This window comes from Aegilops tauschii, chromosome 3 (assembly GCF_002575655.3).
Source record: "Aegilops tauschii subsp. strangulata cultivar AL8/78 chromosome 3, Aet v6.0, whole genome shotgun sequence".
In the NCBI taxonomy this organism is placed as follows: domain Eukaryota; kingdom Viridiplantae; phylum Streptophyta; class Magnoliopsida; order Poales; family Poaceae; genus Aegilops; species Aegilops tauschii.
Genome location: NC_053037.3, coordinates 162,169,883 through 162,192,262, shown reverse-complemented (window position 1 = coordinate 162,192,262; position 22,380 = coordinate 162,169,883). Strand labels below are relative to the sequence as shown.

Sequence of the window (22,380 nt, the reverse complement as noted above, 5' to 3'; positions counted from 1 at the left end):
ATTGTCTGCTACAACAATGTTTTCCCGGCTCCGGTGAGGGATGGGTGACGACGGCGATACGCCTTCGTCCCGTTTTGGTGCTTATAGTCGTCGCTAGGTGTTCTACATACATGGATGTATTCTTGTTACTTCTCGTGTTCTTTGTACTGTCAATGATGTTTGATGAACATAACGGAAGTTTTTTCCGCAACAAAATAACAGTTCTTTTTGTTAATTATGTTGGTTTAAATACAATTGTATTTATATCTCTTTCAGTGCTAGAACAAATCTTTTAAACCGAGATGAAGTTAGAAACATGCCAAAAAACACACCCGCATCTCATAAAACCAAGGCTCATGTGCTACATATATGACCTCTTTTTTTACAATGGGTGATGTAAGTCCTCCTCGAGTTTTGGGTAACTCTTCACCTTTTTGAATGGGTAACCTCTCCATCTTGTCAATGATGTTGCAATTGTGTAATCATCATCTACCCTTCCTTTCTCTTAGCATGGCATGTTAATGTTCAATTGTTCTCTAGCGTTAATTGTACAATTGTGTATTTTTTTCACACGATCTTTTGCCCCTATCATTCGGGAGATTAGAACGAACATCTATAGCTGGACTTGACACATTCGAGCCCTCAAATACCTACAGCCAAACTTGGCAAATCCGGGCCCTAAAACGCATCGCCCACAATCGTGTATCTCATATCCGGTCCCCTATATTCATACGAAACCACGCAACGTCGATAAAACTGCGGTTGTGTTTGTTTCAGCTTTTGTAGACAGTTTCCTGTAAGAAAAAGCTAAAGCTGTACCAAACAGCTAAAATAGAGCAGTTTTGTGTGCAAAACCTATATCAGTTTCGGCCAGTTTTACGTGGTATAGCCCAAAGCACCTCGCCGCGTACTTCCGCTGCGAAGCTGCTCGCAATATGCAGTTTTCCCAGCGCTAACCCTGCCCTTTATCCAGATTTACAACCAAATTGCCATCCGTCCTATTCCCCCGCGAGAGCTCCGGTTCCGCCAGATTTGTACGGACATCTAATTATATGTACGGATTATGAATTATATGGACGGTCTAATCCTTTAGCTCTCTTTTGTACGGATTATTAGTTATATGAACTATCTTTTGTATTGTACGGGCAATTGTGACTTGCATGGACTAGCGATGTGACAGCATAATTCTTTTGCTCACTATTATTCTATGTATATATGAGCAAGAAAGTGAGAAAATTATTATTATAAAAGATTTTATGCATTACCATAGAACAAATCATTCCCTGTCAATCAAAATACCATTTAAACAATCTATTAACACTGAATCAACAAGTTACACTGACCTCAGTACTCTAAGGGCATTTCAGGCTTTTCATCAGCTCAAAGTCGTTTCTACAGCTGCGTTGCCAAACAGCTAACCTTCACTACAGTTGTTTCCTCAGCACGGCGGTTTTGCCAGCACAGCAAGTCCACAGCTGAAACTGTTGAAACTGAAGCCCAAACAAACACAACCTGCGTAGATCATGAAACAGACATACAATTGAACATAGAAATGCACACTCCATTCACCAAGAGATCACCAACGGATCTTCAAAAGATCATCAAAGTTCACATAATGCACATAAACGATGGACAAGTTCAAACTACATCTAGAAACTTGAAATTAAGGTGGAGAAGGCGGATCTTTACCACTCCCTCGTCGGCCCTTTCCCCTTCCGATCGACGACGCTGCTATAGGCATCGGCAGCTGGTGGAGGATCGCCCCAGTCATCGAACGAGGAGTCGTGGTCGTCGCAGCGGAGGAGTCGGAGTTAGAGAGGACGATCAGCCCTTTGAGCCGGTGGACGGCCCTATCCTGCTACCGCTTGAGCTTCGCCAGCCGAGGCACCTCCGCCGCATGGCAACCCGGAGCGCCTTGGCGTTCTTCCGGTGGAGCCACCGAGCGTCCATCTCCGCCGTCATAAGCGACCGACGGTAGACCCAAGCGAGGAACCCGCGGCGGCGGCGCACGGATTGCTCCACCGCGTCCCTTTTCCTTGCCCGCTGCCTCTTGCGGCGGGCGGGGTGCACCTTCGATTTCGGCATGCGTGTACGGGCCGGCGGTGTGAGCACTATAGCACCCACAGTTGCTAGAGTGGAGCAGCGGCCGACGGGGCCAGGGGACTGCGTGGGGACCGGGAAGGGCCAGCTTCGGCGTCCTTGCTGCATGGCGGGGCAGAGGCGAGGCAGCAGATCCGGAGCTTCCCCCCGTGTCCACCTTGGACCTCTCGAGGGCAATGCAGAGGGCCAACTCCTCATCAACGCCGAGGTCCGAGTCGAAGCGGCTGTCGGAGCTCGACATGGCCATAGGAGTCATCGGAGTGGATCAAAATCGGAGAAATCGAAGTAGGGGGAGAAGATGAGACGGAGCGAGAGCAGAGTGAATTGAGCTAGGGTTTCCGGATTGGGTTTTTTTTTTTGGGGTCGGGATGGGCTGAGCTGACGTGGCGGACGGCCCGAGCCGCCCCATATCCGGCCTACATTTTGGGCTGGATATGAGGAGCGCCGGACAGCCCAGACGTTTGAGGCCGGTTTGACGCGCTCAGTTGAATCATATTTTTTACCAGTCCGTGACCGGATGGGCTGCCCGAGCGTTTGAGGCGGGTTTAGGGTTCCCGGCTATAGATCCTCTTAGGGCTCTTCTATCTGATGGAGGGAGGGAACTTATAGTTACGAAGCTTTCATGTAGTCAAAATAGAGTTGCAAATGTTCTAGCCTTAGAGCATTTACAGCCGTGATGGGCAAATCCGGCCACTCAAACGCCCGGGGCGTGTCCGAGGACACTGACCGGTCATGTCTCAAATAATGCAATCCACATCCGGATACCTCAAATCCATATTATTATATGCAACGTAGCGATCTTTAAACGGAACTCGCCCGGTCGTCGTGACCATGTCCGGCGGCCGGCTGCGCTCCCTAGAGTGTTGGTCCGATCGCCGACAAGGTAGAATAGAGCATGGGACACGAGCCGGCTCACGAGGCTCAAGGTGTCGTCGTCTCCCATGCCCTACTCTTCCTCGTCGGAGCCCAGAACCCATTGGGTGCCGGTGAAGGTCAGATCGATGATGGATCCGTCCTGTGACAACATGAAAACACTTTGCCTTTCTTACTTATGATATGTTGCCCCCTTCTCTCAAATTTTAAATTCCATTGTATCTGTAAACTAGTACATGGTGAAAAGTAACTCGAGGCAAAATTTCACACGTATGATTTTCAAGTACCTATTTTTTTTTTGAAAATACAAGTACCTAATCTAATTTGGTGTATCCGGCCTGGATGTAGATGCTCTTAATTTAACAACATCTCTGTCCAAAAGGACAGCTTTTACAAGGATGGGAGGGACTTGCACTAAAGCTAAAATTACGACAGTGCTGTACACCTAATTCTGAATCCAGGTACATGTAGCTATTATCTTAGCGTCCGTGAGTAAGAATGAATGGATTTCTGAATGAAAAGGACAATGGAAAGAAGGTTGGTATTAGAACGACATGTAGCTACTACCCGTAGTAGATTCCCGATGTGAAGTCTTCCTGGATCGAACAAGGTGCTCTCTAGTCTAGTCCGGCCAGCGCGCTCTCCTTTTGGAGGTGCCTATACGATCGTCGCAGGAGGTCTTTTGAAGATGAGCATCCGTTCGACCTGGAGAGCCCGAGATGCCCATGCTTCGTCGTTCTCTGTGAGGCTTGGAGCATAGATTCTTCTTGGCTCCGAGACGACACAGATTGAGATGGTATCTGAAAATCGAACCACGACACGCCACAAATGTGCGATTGCAACACGTGCGGTGCAAGCGAAACGCCTGCACGCCGACGCAAAGCGCGGGGACAAGCGTATCGTTATCGTGTCCGCCGGAAAGATCTCACGGGAAAATAGCAGCCTCTGGCCCGTGCCGCGCATCGAGAGTTCGCGATCTCTGCACCCAACGCGCGCACGCACGAGGCACGACCGGCTTTACTTTCGTCACGAGCGGCCGCAGAACGGCACGGGCGCCACCACCCTCTCGTAGAGCGACGCGAAAGCCGCCCGTAGCCACGGCCACGCGTCTCCGGCGCCGGCGCCCGTCTCCGTGATCTCAGGCGGCGGCGACGTCAGCTGCTCCACGGCCTCCGCGTACGCGCCCTCCTCCCATTGGTCCAGCCCGGGCCCGGGCGCGTCGTCCCTGCTCAGCCCCCGCGGCACGTGCGGCGGCACCGACACCGGCAGCTCCTCATAGTGGCCGCCGTCTGCGCCCGCCGGGTCCGGCGCGCACGGCGGGCAGCAGTCCCACAGCACCAGCTGCATTGCGAGTTTGTGGCGTCTCGACTCTCTCGTTGCAGCTTCGACGCGAAACAAAGGAGAAATTTGATGGGTGATGAAGTACGCACGTGATTTGCGAGTTCCGACGATGGAAATATACGTAGACTCGTCGCGTATACAAAGTCCGATACCAACACCAAGTCTACTGCTAGTTCTTAAAACATATACCGGATTAATTAGAAGCAAGTAACCGTAATTTTCTTTAGCAGATTTTATAACTGTAAAAAACAGGAACAAATAACTGCCAAAAGATCAGCATCAACTCGAATCCTTGTCCCAGACGGACAGTTGCAAACGAGCTTGCCTTCAGCAGATCGAAAATAAAAGGCAGTGCACAGAATAAACAGTCATCAGGTTAACTGAATATAACTTATTAGCCATCAGGTTGACTGAATGTACAACTTCTTGGCATTCAGAATGTAGCCAGTAATACAGCACTATCTCAGTTTGCAAGCAACGGATACCAAATTTGATGCTCAAGGTACTACCAGCTCCTAGTTTCTGAACAAAATTACGGCGCCCACAATGTACGAAACATAGAGGTGTCCAATTTCAGGGAGGTTCATTTATGCATAAACATCAGGCAAGGTAGATACTATGGGCCGAATCAGCGAACTCGCATAGGGCTTGCTAGACCTGGCACTGGATTTCCATGACACTATGCAGGCTTGAATTCAGGTCTGTCGAAAGCTGCTATGTTCTGCGGTTCACACTCCGGGCTGAAGAGCCGCACAAGCATGGCTGATGTCGCGCTCGTGCCCATCGCTCCACAAGATGCCCACCTGAGACTCCTTGGAACCGTTATCCTTGGACCTGGATAATCAAAGAGGGGTCGGCAAACTACCTTCAGGTATGAATTGCTTAGAAGGACCAACACCCAAAAGGTCAAAACAACTGCTAATGACAAGGCCAAAACTACAATCACAGTACTATATGGATACAGGAACAATGACATTTACATCCTTGATGGTAATATTAACAAATATATGTTTCAAGATGAATAGACCAGATATTGAAACGGAAAATATGTGGATGGCCAGGAAGGATTACCATAGTGAAGGCGGCAAAGCACCCAGAAAGCAAGGCCACCACCAACTGAGAAGATACCAGCAGTGTGGCGCATCAGTCGGGAACAGGGCTTTGACTCCGGCCGCATCACCTCTCCATCTGACCATCCCAGTAGCTGTCGTAGCGACATTACAGCCCTTTTATTTGGTGATAGAAGGCTCTGCTAGTTTGCTGGAGTTGACAAGAGGTTCAGCAGTTCGGACTTCAGAGCACTTGCTTCCTGAAATTATTTGTAGTTAAATACCTTTTCCTTCCCAAGCAATTTCAAGAATGAAACACAAAAAGCAGAAAGTAACAAATAATATTGGCGGTTGTGATATCATTTTTTAAATGTAACATCAACTGCCTGATAGGATAATGAATGCAAATAGATTATGCTCTGATTTGATTTCTCATGGATTCTAATGAGTACACATCTATTTGCTTAGCACATAAACTAAGAGAATTTCACAGCAGCTAATCAATTTGGATTTACAGTAACACACTACAAACTAATATCCAATGTCCATGCTCCAGAAGAATGAAGGTGAACTAGAATTGTGTGTTACCACTGATGCGTATTTTGGCATTCAAAGGAAGTGGAAGTTCTTCTTGTTCATGAAGTCTATTCTAGAGAATAAACTTCTTGCCAAGTATGTGATCATCCATATGACTACATGTGATTAAGTGATTTTGAAGAGGAACAGGGACATATGAAGCAACATCCTATCACCACATTAGTTATCAGGGAGGACAAGTAAAGATTAGAGAACACAGCACGGCAAACAGGTTAAAGCAGAATAAAAATGAATACCGTGATAGGGAAAATTGGCAGTTGTAGAACAATGTCAAAATGTAGAACTGTAGATTTCAAAAATGAGACATATGATGCATAATTTGTCCTGGTCAAAACACAAATTTAATACAATAATATGCAAATCAAAGACATTCTGCCTTTTCGTCATAATGAAAGATATTCTGCCTGATTATTGTCTAAGTTGGATCTTAGGGGGTCGAATTCATCAGGACCAACTGCTGGGTTAGGACATGCTATTTTACCATATTCACAACTAAGTAATACATACACTGTTTTGGTCGTTATGTTCGACCCACAATTCTCCATTCTATTGATAGACACCATGTAGGCTAGGATTAGTGGTACTTCACGATGTCGAATTCCTTTGGCCAATGTATGTTGGAAGTTGCATAGTTAACACAATCAGGCAAACAACAGAGATTTATACCTTTATCATAATCTACTGCGGGTGAACCAAGATCTCTCAAACAACAGAGATGTCAACCCTACAACCCCCTGCCATCGACATGCCAAGACCACACACCCAGCAGATATTCATCCTATTGCCCGAATGAGACATTCACGCACTAACACAACAAGCCAACAGCCTGTGGCAAGCAGGGTGGACTTAAAGTGGTGCGTGAGGTTTCAGTTGAACCCCCCAGTGCCATGGGACGACAAGCAGCTACCAGAATAACAATCAAATCAATCCACAGCAAACTGATGGATTGATCAGGATATCTCAGAGAAAAGTAAAAACTTTGGACTCAGTAGTTCACTTTACAGAACAAAACACACTTAGAAGTTAGAACGCTCCAAGCAAGCTACCTAGGGCTTCAGTAATAGCAGAAGAAAACAGCCTGGATGTATCTCCTCTTGCATTATGAGTAGGCGTTTGCATATTGATAAATAATACAGTAATTAAAGTGAGGCACCAAACTTACAAACAAAAACTATGCCGATGTTTGTTATGCTGACAGCAAATACCATATTTATCGCACTAGTGAGAACTGATGAATGGTACAGAGATTCTTAGTGCAAAAACAAATAAAAAATTAACATGTATTGCAACGATCCTAGTCTATAGGACAGCTGACAGCAAACAAAACGAGAAACAAACCCTGGATAATTTGATGCAATTGTCCAATGAGACTATATGCAAATAACAATCAGAAAGACCAGAAAAGCAATGAACTGTAGCATAGCTTTCAGCAGTAAATTTGAGTGGATTTTGGAAACAAAGAAAAATCGCAGACTCCGACGTCTATGGCAGGGTTGAATTTGCCTCTCAAACCAAGGGCTAAATCCAATTGAGAATAAAAACCCAGGGTCAAGAAGTAAGCACTTATGCAATTCAAAAAAGAAAACATGGCTGGACTGCACAATTGTTACTATAATAATCTGAATACAATGCCTAATGACCAACAGAGTAGTAGATAAAACATGGCAAAACTACAGCAGCACAGTATGTTAATCTCCTCATCTTTTATATCTCCATAGCATGAAATCGATAAGAAAAATGAATGAGACATCGAGGCTCGATGGGGATTGGGGGTCTTGGAGAAACTACCGTTGATTGAAGCCAAGTGACGTGACGGCGGGGAAGGCGTCGACCTGCTCGACGTCCCTACCGGCCGCAGCGGATACGGGGCCTGGCGCCCGACGCGGCGGAGCGGAGGAGGCGGTGGGCGGCGCAGCGGAGCGACCTAGTTCTCTTCAGTTCCGTTTGTGTTCAGTCCGTCGCTCCTGGCTGCTGGCTGGCTCGAACCTGGGCCGTGGCTGCTCTCTACGCATTGGTGTGGGCTTATTGGGCTGAGTTTTCACTCAACACATGGAATGGGACCATTTCACCCCGGACCCACGGGCCATGCACTCCATTCCCAATGACGTCACGCTTCCCCCGCCTCATTCCTCTCCGTAGGTACAGTCCTCAGCAGTCACCTGGCTAATCCATTCCTGGCTAATCCATTCCTGGGTCGGACGCGACACGCTCCCAGCTGGGTCCAGTGCCTTTCTAGTCGGTCCCACGCGCCAGCGGGCCAACGGACCCCAAAAGGCAGCCGCTCCGCCGAGAAAAAAAAACAAAAGCAATGCAGCCACTCCTCCTGCAGTCCGGCCAGGTCCTCCTATCCGCCCCGTATCCATCCGGTTCCCGATTCGACTCCACCCGGCACCCGAACCCCTAATCCCCCTCCCACCACCATGGCCTCCGCCGCGCCCTCCCGCTCCCGCTCCTCCTCCTCCGCCGACCAAGACGAGGAGGGCACCGACAGCGACGCCTCCAACGACTCCCACCCACCCACTGCCCAGGAGGCCCCGCCCCCACCGTTCCCCGACAGCTCGGCCCCGCCTCCTCCAGCCCCCGCTGCCTTACCCGACCCAGCCGGCGCCGGTCCAGTTCCGCCGCCTCCGCCGCAGGGGGCGAGTGCGGCGGAGGACTCGAGGCGGCTGTTCCAGCGGCTGTGGACGGACGAGGAGGAGCTGCTCATCCTGCGCGGGTTCCTCGAGTTCACGTCGCGCCGGGGCACCGCCTTCGCGTCGCACCAGTACGACACGGGCCCCTTCTACGAGGAGATCCGCCGGAAGCTCTCCTTCGACTTCTCCAAGAACCAGCTCATCGAGAAGCTGCGCCGCCTCAAGAAGAAGTACCGCGTCTGCGCCACCCGCGTCGCTGCGCAGGGCGCCGCCTTCGCCTTCAAGAGCGCGCACGAGGGCGCCATCTACGACGTCGCGCGCCACATCTGGCGCCCGGCCTTCAAGCGCGACGGCGACGCCTCGGACGAGGACGACATCAACCCCGCAGAAGCAGCGGCGGTTGCAGCAGCAGCCGCCGCCGCCGCCGCCACGGAGCCGCCTGCTGCGGTCGAGGAGGGCGGGGGCGGAGGCGCGTCTGCGCACACCCCTCGGGGCAGGGGCTCGCGGCGTGGAAGGAAGAGGACGGCGCCGGAGATTGAGGCGCCCATCTTCCCTGCAACGCCCGCTCCGATGTTGACCGATGCGGCTCAGGAGCCAGCTATCACGGCGTTCGAGAGTTCCGTGCCGGTGATTGCACAGCCACCTTCAGCGCCGGCAGCACCATTGCCTCCTTATCCGCTGACAGCCAATGGCCCCACTGAAGCTGATGTCCGGAGCATCCTGTCACCGCTGCTCAAGGAGCTCATCAGCTCGGTTGCTGTTCCGGGGCAGACCGGACTAGGATTGGGCTTGGGCATGGGATTCGGGGGTGCTGATATTCTTGGCGCTGGTCTTGGGGTTGCTGGACTGAGCCCTCGGGTGCCCGGTGATGAGAAGTGGAGGCAGCAGCAGATTCTTGAGCTGGAGGTCTACCTCAAGAGGCTCGAGCTTGTCCGGGAGCAGGTCATGACGGTGCTACAAGAACTCAGGTCATCAGACAGCTGATTGCTTCACATTGTGCTGTAAAAATCTCCGATTTGGAGGTAACATTTTTCTCTAAAGAGTAGTGAGTACTCCTTGTTTACTGTCAATGCGGCATTGGAAAAGGCATACATACAGAGTTGGTGGTGTTCTTCTCATTTTAGGCTTGGCCACTTGGGTCGCTTAGTTGCATGTAGTTGTCATCATAAGGTTAGAGATGAACTTTGATCTGTAGATGGGATGATGATCAAAGTTTGTCATCACTTGTAGCTCACTTTATTCTCTGATGCGATCAGTCTTATAATTCGAGAAATGCAGTGAAGGGTTTTGAATCTGGAGATTTATGGCCTGCAAGTCGTAATTCGACATTTGTAATGATAAAAGAGTGAGAAGAGAAAGGAAATTGAAAACAATGATAATACATGTGCTGCCTGGAACACGGCGAATCGATGATCCTTCAGTCATCCAGTTTGAGTCCATTCTGTTTGGGTTAAGCCGTTGACAGACTGCACACGGCACACTGCCTTATTTCAGCTCATTTTATTTTAAATAAGTTCCTTTTGATTGCCCTTTCACATAGACGGAGTGTGCTTTGAACCACCAATATAAATTCACAAGGTAGCCATCAGTATCTACAAATAGAAATGCTGGCCGACATGAGCTTTTATTATACTTATACACCAGTAGTATAGACAGACTGAAGCATCAAACCGGAAGTAAGCCGTCGTGTCACAGAGGAAAAGGAATCATCACTGTACGAAAAGAGAACTCCAACGACACAGCCATACACACTCCTGCAGAATCTTACTCCTCTTGCAGGAGGGACGACGATGAACCCACCGGCTTACTGGATGCCGCATTCTCCTCCGCCTCCGCGTGACCGCTCCTCATAGCAGGCGTATCCCAGTGGCGGCGGGGGTGTGCGCACGCCGTAGCCGTAGCCATTGCTGTAGTAGTGGCAGCTGGGCAGGCCGCAGGGGCTGGAGTAGCAGCCCGGCGTGCAGCGGTACGACGGTGTCCCCTTCTCGCAGTCGCCGCACCACGGCTCCTTGCAAGCCTTCTCGCACTTCTCTTTGCAGGCCTTCTCGTACTTCTCCTTCCAGGCCTTCTCGCAGGCCTCCTGGCAGGGGCTCTTCTTCTCCTTGGGTTTGTCGTCGTCCACGCTGATCATAGTCGCGGCGAAGCACGACTTCCTGAGCTTCTGCACGACACACACCGGGTCGACGGTGCCGACCACCGTCAGCGTGCACTTGTCCTGGTCAATGTCCATGGACTTGATCCCTGAAAATTACATACATTTGGTAAACAAGAAGATAGTGTGGGTTGGAACTTGGAAGGAAGATAGGTACCCTCGAGCTTGGCAACAATTGACATGATCTTGCTCTTGCACTTCTCGCCGATGAGATCAGCTCTGATCACGATCTTCTGCAGGTCATTCAAATGTGAAAACACAAGCATTCAGTACAAGTGTACACCTTTAGACATGTAAGCAAAACGGAAGAACATGATCACTAATTACCTTGGACATTGTGATTTGTGAGCTAGCCGTGAACTTGGGGTGGGCGCAGACTCTTGTGTGTGCAGAGAAAGACGCTTCCTGGAGTTGAAGTTGTGATGCAGAGCCTGTCTGCTTCCAAGCCGTTTATATAAGGTGGCAGTCAACTCTGCAACAGCCATGTTTGCTGGACCGGGGCTTGGTCATACTCCTACGTAGGAGCACAGTCCTACTACTACTTGCGTTTAAGCTAATAATACAAGTATAACGAACTCCTTTCTTATTGCAAGATGTTGCAATTTGCAGTTAATCCGCGGTTCCTAGAACGCACAGCCCTTTGTTTCTTTGTGCTTCATCCGTACGTTGGCAGTGTCAAGGTCACTGGTTTAACAAGTCCCAACACGTTTGCGTTCAATCATCAGAAAGATGGACATGCGTTCCGTGTATGTAGCCGGAGAAATCAAGGGACGATGCTGCAAGTTGTGTGTGCAGTGGCAACGACGAGAACCAATCAAATCCACTCATATGCCAATGCACCATTGGCTAGGACTTGGTCATGCTAATCGTTGTACTTCTACTGGTTGAAAGATTGTTTTCTTAATATGGTTGTTGCACCATAGTTCCCGGTTCGAGTTTTGGTCCTTGTTACTCTGCACCAAACGCTGGATAAGTTCGTAAGTGCATAACTAACAAGAAAAACTCAGTTCTTCCGAATAGCAAAACCAAATGCATATCAGTATCATCTTTTAAATAAGGTTCAGCTTAACAAATTTAATGCACACTCTTCAAATTTAAACTATCGTCTAGAATATGGAAGCTAAGGGCATCTCCAATGCCAACCCTCAAACTGCGGTCCATACGTGTTCTGCTGCAGCCACGTAGAACTCCGACACCCCAGGCCCACTGAATCCCCTCTCCCGGTCCCATTTTCTTCCTATCCGACCCTTCTTCCCTTACTTTGCATCCTCACTCTCCTCCTCTGTTGCCGCCGTTCTACCTCTCCGGCCGCCATACAGGCGTTGCCAGACCTCCGCAACCAGCACGGGCGCGCCCACTCGCCTTTTACGACATCGTCGTCCACCCAGGACCCGTCTGTAGACAGGTACACTCCTCCTCCCTTGTCAACGATGTCCACGGCGGACACCACCCCCTGTAGGTGTTTGGTCAATTGTCATTGAGCTATTTTCAAACGCCATGTCATTTTTTTAGAGTACGAAGGATGGCAGGGTACTCGAGCATGGAGGATGAGTTGTTGTGTGATGAGTGGCTGGACATATCCGCCAATACAGAAGGGGGCTCTTCTGGCAGCGCGTGTATGTTTCATTTCATACACAAAAGCACATTGGCCCTACGACATGCACATCATCCAACAATGCAATGTGAGGTGGTTATCGTATCGATGGTACACCATCCAGACCCTCATCACCAAGTTTTGTGACACGGTTGCTCGACTGGAGGCAAGGTGGTCATTGCGCGCAACAGCAGAGGAGATCATAAGTTTTGCTTCTTCCTGCTCAACTTGACGATTGAATCATTCATTCACTCAATATTGCTCTACACATTGTGTAGCCCGTACGCGATGCCGTGATGTACCACAGGATAGAGAGAAGACCATTTAGGTACATACACTGCCAGATGAAGCTGAAGGAGCAGTATGTGTGAGACAACATGATCCATTCATGGAAAACTTGTTGAACATCTGGTTAATCTCATTGAATTGAAACTATTGTTGTACTAGAATTATCTGCATGTCATGTATGGATGATTTATGCTATTTTATATCCGAACTTTGATGAACTCCGCCGGGTTTGCATGAATTTCGTCTGGTCTATTGAAATGCGATCTCAAATATATGTGGGTAGCGTTGGGTAACTAGCTCCCGCATCCGTGTCCGCGGACTGTTTCCCCTTATACACGGACCGACGCGGGAGGAAATTTATGTTGGGATATCCTCCTCATGTGGGCTGTGAGGAGATGACCATTTGAGGCCTTTTTGGCAGCCCAAAGAGGTGCAGAAGCCCACCACCCATTAGGGTTATGACCCAGGGTCATTTTGGACTTTGCACATGAGTAGATGGGGATGCTTTACCCTCCATCCAGCAGCCACCACCAAGTGTGACGAAAATTAGTTCATCCTCCAAGAGAGAAGAAGAGAGAAAACCAAGAGAGCAAGGGAAGAAGAGGAAGATTGAAGGAAGAAGAAAAGGGAGCTCCTCCCCAAGGTTGTGATGGTCCAGATCCACTACCTTGTCTCCTTCAAACTTCGGTTCCACCATCTTTGGTGAGATTGTTCCAATCCCTAGTTCTTGAGGCCCAAATCTTGTTGTGTTCATCCAAGATTCAGAAATCTTGATGTATGAGATCCTCTAGTGCTGTCTAGAGAAGAACTTGTTGTATCCCATATTTGATAATAGTGGAAGAGGATTTGGGTGGCTTCGGCCCGTGGTTTTTCCCCTCAAGTTGAGGGGTTTTCCACGTAAAAATCTGGTGTCTCTTTGTTGATGCTCGATGCTGTCTAGAAACTTACTCCTACCACAAGACACTAGGATGAGGAGTGTCTTGCCTACTGCTTAACATTTTCTGCCTCCATATATGCTGCTGCATATGTTTCCTTCCGTGCTAAGCAACAATCCTTGAATTAGTTAGTACATGATGTGGTGCTGAGATTACTTGTTTCCGCTGCAGTTTTCAGTTAACCACAAGTGCATTTGTGTGCTAATTCCCAACAGAGTGGTATTAGAGCCTTGGTTGCTTAGAAGGTTGCAAATCCCAGTTGCTTGATTGTTGTTGGAAGAGCTGCTCACAATGGCTTTGGAAGAAAGCGCTACTACAAGTGGCATGATAAAACTTGATTCTTCTAATTACTCATTATGGAAGCCCATGATGGAAGACATCCTTTATTGCAAGGATTTGTATGAGCCAATTGTGAAAGACAAGATACCCACAGGTGTCACGGAAGAAGAATGGAGAGTGTTGCACAGAAAGGCAGTAGGTGTGATTCGGTTGTATATCAACCACAATATTTTCCACCATGTTGCAAATGACACAAATGCTTATGAGATGTGGCAGAAGTTGGAGTCTATGTATGAGAGGAAGACATCGATGAACAAAGCCTCGGTGATAAAAAGACTTGCAAAGCTTGAGTACCGAGATGGCACAAGTGTGATTGAGCACTTGAATGTCTTCCAATGCCATATAAATCAACTTTCAGCCATGAAGATCAACTTTGAGGATGAGGTGCAAGCATTGTTGCTGCTGAGTTCCATGCCTGATAGTTGGAACACGCTTGTTGTGTCACTTAGCAATTCAGCTCCGGATGGGAAGCTGACTTTGGAGATGGTGAAGAACAGTATGCTGAATGAAGAAGCCAGAAAGAAGGAAAAGGGTGATGCCTCTTCTTCTGATGCGTATGTGGCTGAAACCCATGGGAAGAATGAAAACCGTGGACGCAGCAATACAAGATTTCAGCAAGGCAAAAGCAAATCCAGGGGGAGATCAAAGTCAAAACAGAGAAAAGATATTACTTGCTTTCATTGTGGCAATCCGGGACACATAAAGAGCGAGTGCAGGAAGTACAAGAGAGAGCTTGCAGAGGGGAAACTCACAAAGAAAACCGAGCAAAAGGCTGAGAGCAGTTCAGCCACGACCGCAACAGATGAGGACTATCTAGTCATTGAAGATGAAGATTGCTATAGTGCTGTTCGTGATGATGCCATGAGTTGGGTTGTGGATTCAGGTGCGTCCTTCCACATCACATCACACAAGGAGTATTTCACATCTTACACTAGTGGTGTTACTGGCCAAGTGAGGATGGGAAATAGTGGTTCGTCAGCAATTGTTGGCAAGGGCTCTATATGCATTGAAACAAACACAGGTTGCAGACTAGTGCTCGATGATGTGAGGCATGTTCCTGACATAAGGCTGAATTTGTTGTCAGTGGGCAAGCTTGATGATATCAAACATCCTAGTTACTTTGGTGAAGGAAAGTGAAAGCTCACCAAAGGCTCTTTGATTGTGGCTCGAGGAAGTAAGCAAGGTAATCTCTATGTGACTAAAACCAAGTTGTAAAATGAGGTGTTGAACATTGCTGAAAAAGGCACTTCGGTTGAATTGTGGCACAAGAGGCTTGGGCATATGAGTGAGAAGGGCATGCATGCTCTTGCTCGCATGGAGTACCTCCATGAGTTGAAAGGTATATCCTTGAAACCCTGTGCACATTCTTTTGCTGGCAAACAACATAGGGTTGCATTCCGTACACTCCCTCCACATCGTGCAGAAAATGTTCTTGATATTGTGCACACTGATGTTTGCTCCATGACTGAAAAATCTCATGGTGGAGCATTATACTTTGTGACTTTTATTGATGACCATTCTAGAAAGGTTTTTGTGTATGTGCTGAAACACAAATACCAGATGCTTGAAGCCTTCAAGGAGTTCCATGCCAAAGTTGAAAGAGAAACTGGCAGGAAATTGAAGTGCGTGAGATCAGACAATGGTGGTGAATACAGAGGTCCTTTTGAAAAGTATTGCAGAAATGTTGGCATCAGGCTTGAGAAGAGTCCACCAAAGACACCTCAGCTCAATGGTCTTGCAGAGAGAATGAACAGGACACTCACAGAGAGGGTCACAGCTATGCTCTCTCATGCTCATTTACCTATTTCTTTTTGGGCTGAAGCATTGATGAATGCTATGTATGTTGTTAACCTACCTCCCTCAATTCCTCTTGCAGGTGATATTCCTCAGAGAGTTTGGTCAGGGAAGGAGGTATCATACAAGCACTTGAAGGTCTTTGGTTGCAGGGCATTTGTACATGTTCCAAGGGATGAGAGATCCAAGCTTGATAGCAAGACAAAGCAGTGCATCTACCTCAGCCAACCAAGTGAAGAGTTTGGCTACAGGTTGTGGGATCCAGTAAATAGGAAGATTGTGAGAAGCCGAGATGTGGTGTTCATTGAAGATGAAACAATAAAAGATATTGGGAAACCAGAGAAGCCAATGACCAGCACACCTCAGGTTGATATGGATCCAATCCGTCATCCTCTCGTGTATGACAATCATGGGGGAGATGATGACACTGAAGACAGTGGAGATGCAACTGATCAAGGCAGTACAAGTCAAAGTGATGAGCAGCCATCAAGTGATGATGATGATGAAGTTGGTAATGATGATGCCAACGAAAATCCACCTGATTCACCACCAGTGCAACATCAAAGAAGAAGTGAAAGAGGTCACATTCCTTCTTCCAAATATCCACCACATCAATATGTGTTGATGATAGATGCAGGTGAGCCCTCATGCTATGAGGAGGCAATGTCTGATGAGAACAAAGAAGAATGGTCAGAAGCCATGCAGGATGAGATGAATTCCCTGTATGAGAATGATACTTTTGAGTTGGTGAATCTGCCAAAAGGCAAGAAAGCACTCAAGAACAAGTGGGTGTACAGAGTGAAGACTGAAGAAAACACCTCACATCCAAGGTACAAGGCCAGATTGGTTGTGAAAGGATTCAGTCAGAAAAAGGGCATTGATTATGGTGAGATATTCTCTCCAGTGGTCAAGATGTCTTCGATCCGAGTTGTGCTTGGCATGGCTGCCACCATGGACTTGGAAATTGAACAACTTGATGTGAAGACAACATTCTTACATGGTGACCTAGAGGAGGAGATATACATGGAGCAGCCAGAGGGATTCATGGTTGCAGGCAAGGAGCACTTAGTTTGCAAATTGAAGAAGAGCTTGTATGGCTTGAAGCAAGCTCCTCGGCAGTGGTACAAGAAGTTTGAGTCTTTTATGACTGGGCTTGGTTACCATAAAGCACAACCCGATCATTGTGTCTTTATGAAGAGGTACGCCGAGGGTGACTTCATTATTCTCTTGTTGTATGTTGATGATATGTTGATTGTTGGAAATGGCACAAAGAGGATTGCTCTCCTCAAGAAGGCATTGAGTAAATCATTTGCCATGAAGGATTTAGGACCAGCTAAGCAAATACTTGGCATGAAGATCTCCCGTGATAGATCAAAGAAGCTGCTTTGGCTCTCACAGGAAAGATACATTGAGAAGGTACTTGAAAGGTTCAATATGAAAGATGCAAAATCTGTTATCTCTCCACTTGCAGGCCATCACAAACTGAATTCAAAACAATGTCCTACAAGCAAGAAGGAGAAAGAAGAAATGAGGAAAGTACCTTACCAATCTGCTGTGGGCAGTTTGATGTATGCCATGGTATGCACTAGGCTTGACATTGCCTATGCAGTTGGAGTTGTTAGCCGGTTCATGACAAATCCAGGTAAAACTCACTGGGAAGCAGTGAAGTGGATTCTCAGGTATCTCAAGGGTACTTCTACATCTTGTCTATGCTTTGGAAACGGTGATCCTGTATTGCAGGGCTATACAGATGCAGATTACGCAGGTGACAAGGATCGTAGGAAGTCCACATCCGGATACCTGATGACTTATGCAGGGGGAGCAGTGTCATGGCAATCAAGATTGCAGAAATGTGTTTCTACATCAACTACAGAAGCTGAGTACATTGCAGCAGTTGATGCTGGCAAGGAAGTTTTGTGGATGAAGAACTTCTTGCAAGAGCTCGGCATGAAGCAAGAGAAGTATGTTCTATTTTGTGACAGTCAGAGTGCTATTCATCTTGCCAAGAATTCAAGCTATCACTCTCGAACCAAGCACATTGATGTGAGGTACCATTGGATTCGAGATGTTGTGAGTTCCAAGTTGCTGAAACTTGAGAAGATCCATACCGACGACAATGGTTCGGATATGATGACCAAGATATTGCCAAATGAGAAGCTACAAGCATGTTGCAAGGTAGCGGGCATGGCGGTGCCCCCCTCATGACTCGGAGGGGGAGATTTGTTGGGATATTCTCCTCATGTGGGCTGTGAGGAGATGACCATTTGAGGCCTTTTTGGCAGCCCAAAGAGGTGCAGAAGCCCACCACCCATTAGGGTTATGACCTAGGGTCATTTTGGACTTTGCACATGAGTAGATGGGGATGCTTTACCCTCCATCCAGCAGCCACCACCAAGTGTGATGAAAATTAGTTCATCCTCCAAGAGAGAAGAAGAGAGAAAACCAAGAGAGCAAGGGAAGAAGAGGAAGATTGAAGGAAGAAGAAAAGGGAGCTCCTCCCCAAGGTTGTGATGGTCCAGATCCACTACCTTGTCTCCTTCAAGCTTCGGTTCCACCATCTTTGGTGAGATTGTTCCAATCCCTAGTTCTTGAGCCCCAAATCTTGTTGTGTTCATCCAAGATTCAGAAATCTTGATGTATGAGATCCTCTAGTGCTGTCTAGAGAAGAACTTGTTGTATCCCATATTTGATAATAGTGGAAGAGGATTTGGGTGGCTTCGGCCCGTGGTTTTTCCCCTCAAGTTGAGGGGTTTTCCACGTAAAAATCTGGTGTCTCTTTGTTGATGCTCGGTGCTGTCCAGAAACTTACTCCTACCACAAGACACTAGGATGAGGAGTGTCTTGCCTACTGCTTAACATTTTCTGCCTCCATATATGTTGCTGGATATGTTTCCTTCCGTGCTAAGCAACGATCCTTGAATTAGTACATGATGTGGTGCTGAGATTACTTGTTTCCGCTGCAGTTTTCAGTTAACCACAAGTGCATTTGTGTGCTAATTCCCAACAATTTATGGGTCAGCGTTGGAGATGCCCTAAAGCCCTATTTTTACAGTTAGTCGTTGGTTGACGTTCGAGGGGTTCACTGATTCTTGACTCAAACACGTAAGAGCAAGTGCAATAACAGGTTTATAGCCCGCTTACATGACACTTTTGTCTATGTGGGTGGAGGAGAGAGATAAAAAGGTGAGAGGAGTGGCTCTCAACAAGAGCCTGGCTATACGCGTGCTTCTAGACAAGTGCAATAAATGTGAAGAAAGAGAAATTAAAAAAGTATTAATGTATAGCCAACCTTTTTTTTGCGGGTAATGTATAGCCAACCTTATAGTTCATATTACTATACGGGTGACTATATATGGTGGATATATGGCAGTTTCATATAGCCATTGGCTGGTTATACTATTTGCCATGCTCGAAAGGAATCTAAAGTTTACCAATAAGATAAAGAGTATTCAAAAACTCTAACTAGCATATTTGGGCCAATTAGTCTTAAGGTGCTACGACTATTTAATGGGATTTTGCTCTATAGAGAGAGGAGTTAGGGCATTTCCAATGTTGTACCAAAAACGGACACACAAAATGTCCACAGACACGTTTGGATGTGTAGCAGACAATGGTAGAGGGCTGGTCATCCCATCGTGTATGCATAAATAGGCATGAAATCATGACAGTATGGTGGGCTAGGCGGACCTAGAGAAAAAAAACATATGGATTGTGAGGACATATGGTCCAACTGACAATGGACACCGGAATGGTCCATGGGCGTTAATGCATGGGTTTGGAGGGTAAAAAGTGCCTTGACCACGCTGTGCAGACATTTATGGATGTTTTGATGGACCGCATTGGAGATGCCCGTATATGCATGCATAATCTTCCACCTAATGCTTACATAATTGACTTTAATTATTAAATTAAATTTAAACAACTTATTTATCTCAAAACAATTGCCAGGATTTGTCGTGCTTGCTAAAGAAAATTACCATCCACACGACAACATAGATTGCCATAGAAAACATTCGTTTTGTCATGCTTAAAAATCTCACGTCAGATTTTTAAAATTTCCCCAAGATACAATATTGTCTTGTTTCGGCGTTTTTTGATCATCGCCACCAATTGGGACGTTATGCCAGCGTAATTTTCATGTTGCAAATGAACAGCTAGCATGATAACAGTTCTAGACTTTTAGTTATCGGGTAATAATTTACATGTTTTTACGCATTTGCGATGTTATGCAGGATTAGAGATTGAGTATTGAGAGTGTGTCTTAACCCCCTTGGATGGATTTTGATACATATCTCAATGACAAAACCAGAACCGTCATTGAAGATGCGATCTTAGGTGATGAAAAAAGTGGTGCCGTTAGCATTTTATTTCATGTGACGACGCTTTAGTGATGGACTGGGTGACGGCCGAAAACTGTCATGAGCCTTTTTTGCTGACAGAAACCAGTTTTGCATGGCATAAGTGGCCCGTCGCAAGAAAACGTTGGTTCTGTAATGATAGGATGCGACATTGGGTGCTACGAAGGCAGGACGTAGGTGCTAGCTAGAGACATCGTGCCACTCACCATGCGCGGGGATGGTGTAGAGCATGAGCACCGCTACTACTGGGTGGGGTCACCGACACTCCAAGAGAGACAGGCGTTGCTACAAGGGTGGACAACTGTCGCTGCAAGGGTGCTACAAAGCCACCCGTGGTGCCGCATGTCAGAGATATGCCCTAGATGTAATCATGCATGATGGTATTTCCTAATGTGTTTATGAATCAATAAGTCCTTGGATGATATCAATGATGCAGCTGACAAGTATATGACTTCCATGATACGTTCTAAGTAGTCCCTGGTCAGAGAGAGATGTGTGGACTCACATTAAACTAGACTGACATGCAACACGGTGGATGGCTTAGTCTCACTAGCCATATAGCATTTGATGCTAGCCGAATTGCATGAACCTGACCAGATTTGAGGTTGGCTACAGGAGACTATGAGGGGGGTTCAGACGAGTATCAATCTGTACAGACCCAACCATGAGACATAGTGACATGTCATTTGTTAGTTTCTAGTACGACATGCGTTCTGTGTCCTAGACCCGTGGTCGACACATGGACTCAGGATGGTGACTGGCCTACTTTGGACCGATCAAACGCTACTCCGTAACAAGGTAGTTATAAAGGTTGATTCCAGACTTGCCTATATCATGCCACGAGACATGGTCGAGCAAGAAGGGATTTGCCCCTTCGATCTGGACATATATACTCTGGGCCCCTCGTGTGATCCGACATGAATAAGCATGACCATGTGACAAGGATTATGAGTTAATCCGGTTTTGAGGTTGGCATCACAAGACGAGAAAGAGGTTGGGCTGGAACAAGGATGAATGATTCCCCTTGAGCCTGTCAACATATATCATGAGGCAAAAAGGAATAGAAGCGTGATATGTTGTAAAAGTTCGCCAATTTGGCTTCATATTTCACTTGGAGGTTGGCACGTTTTGCTAGAAGCCACTACCAACAGAGCAAGCCAAATGTGATCCGACCTGCGACCACGTCGACTTGAACCTAAGGGGTCGCACGCTTAATGCAAGGAACCTATGAGACCGGGTCCAACTTTGCATGTCGGATGTGATTCGACCTGTACTTGGATTTGGTCCAAGTAGACTATGGTACTAAGAGTCATAGTGGGATGTGTTGACCCCACGAACATCTATATGAGTCTCTCTGTGTGTGTGTGTGTGTGGGGGGGGGGTGCTATCGATTCGGTAGACAAGAGATCTCACATAGTTTCATCGGCTAGGGTTTTCCATGTGTTGCATCTAGTCATCTCTACATAGCTTAGTTGTGCGACCTGACCTAGCAGCCCACCTGACATTCCTCCTGTACACGCGGATACCGTTTGTGGCAGTGCACTTGCGTTGCTTCGATGAACTCGTTTGAGGGATTCGGTGACCAAGCTAATCGAGGGGGTTTGACGACAAGGTGGAGACGACTCCGGCAACGCGCTACTCTAACTCTTCTTTTGTTGTGAGCACTACATGTATAGTGGTAATCTCGTGACTTATCTGCTAAACATGCCCCTGGGTGATCTGCGCAGTAGGATATTCTTTTTAATATGCCATAGCTGCACGTTGCGTTGCCCAACACGGCAACCAGTCACCGTTGGTTTTGCTACTACAAGGCTCGACGCCCACACTCCTCAGTCTTGTTGCGTTTTTTCTGTAAGACTAGGAGGTGGAATGTTGCAAGTCGGGTGCACTAAAGCTACAAGACGGTGTCGCTTGCCAAGGCGTTGTTGCAGGGGCGAGGGTCTCCTACGTTGCGAAAGGGATCAACTGCGCTGCCATAGAAGACATGCGGTGTGGCAAGGTAGACCAGCGATGCTACAATGATGGACATGCCGTCGCAAGGGGGCGCCACCATTGCTGCAACGAGCTTTTTCTCCAGCCGAGCAACATCGGTGTTGCAACGATATTTTTGTCTAGCATAGCGGCGTCGGTACCTACAACTTCGTACATGTGTCATGCGCGCGAGAGAGACGGGGATGCATGGGTAGGGTGCTATGCATGGAAGAGTTGGTAATACAGTAGAGGGTCATCCGAACGAGGGGAATATTGGATAGTGGGAGAAGATTCAAGATGTTGCAATCCGCGGATGTCGCATGTTGCATCGGATGGCTTGCGAGGTGACCAGTCGATGTATCTCATCGGTCGGTTGA

General features: G+C 47.4%; 3 protein-coding genes across 3 annotated transcripts; 1 reads left to right on the top strand and 2 right to left on the bottom strand.

Annotated features, from left to right (window-relative positions):
- Window positions 1-4,669: 4,669 nt before the first annotated feature.
- Window positions 4,670-7,954, bottom strand: LOC109772223 (uncharacterized). The gene is made up of 3 exons (XM_040403725.3): window positions 7,728-7,954; window positions 5,365-5,602; window positions 4,670-5,127 (listed from the first exon to the last, which is right to left on the bottom strand). Exons 2-3 carry the CDS (start codon window positions 5,510-5,512, stop codon window positions 4,973-4,975), a joined length of 303 nt encoding a protein of 100 aa, XP_040259659.1. The 5' UTR covers window positions 5,513-5,602; window positions 7,728-7,954; the 3' UTR covers window positions 4,670-4,972.
- Window positions 7,955-8,316: 362 nt separating this feature from the next.
- Window positions 8,317-11,214, bottom strand: LOC109772175 (uncharacterized). Its single transcript, XM_073510216.1, has 2 exons — window positions 10,882-11,214; window positions 8,317-10,813 (listed from the first exon to the last, which is right to left on the bottom strand). Exons 1-2 carry the CDS (start codon window positions 10,988-10,990, stop codon window positions 10,377-10,379), a joined length of 546 nt encoding a protein of 181 aa, XP_073366317.1. The 5' UTR covers window positions 10,991-11,214; the 3' UTR covers window positions 8,317-10,376.
- LOC109772214 (probable transcription factor At3g04930) lies at window positions 8,360-9,870 on the top strand. Its single transcript, XM_020330909.4, has one exon. It carries the CDS (start codon window positions 8,360-8,362, stop codon window positions 9,554-9,556), a length of 1,197 nt encoding a protein of 398 aa, XP_020186498.1. The 3' UTR covers window positions 9,557-9,870.
- Window positions 11,215-22,380: the final 11,166 nt, after the last annotated feature.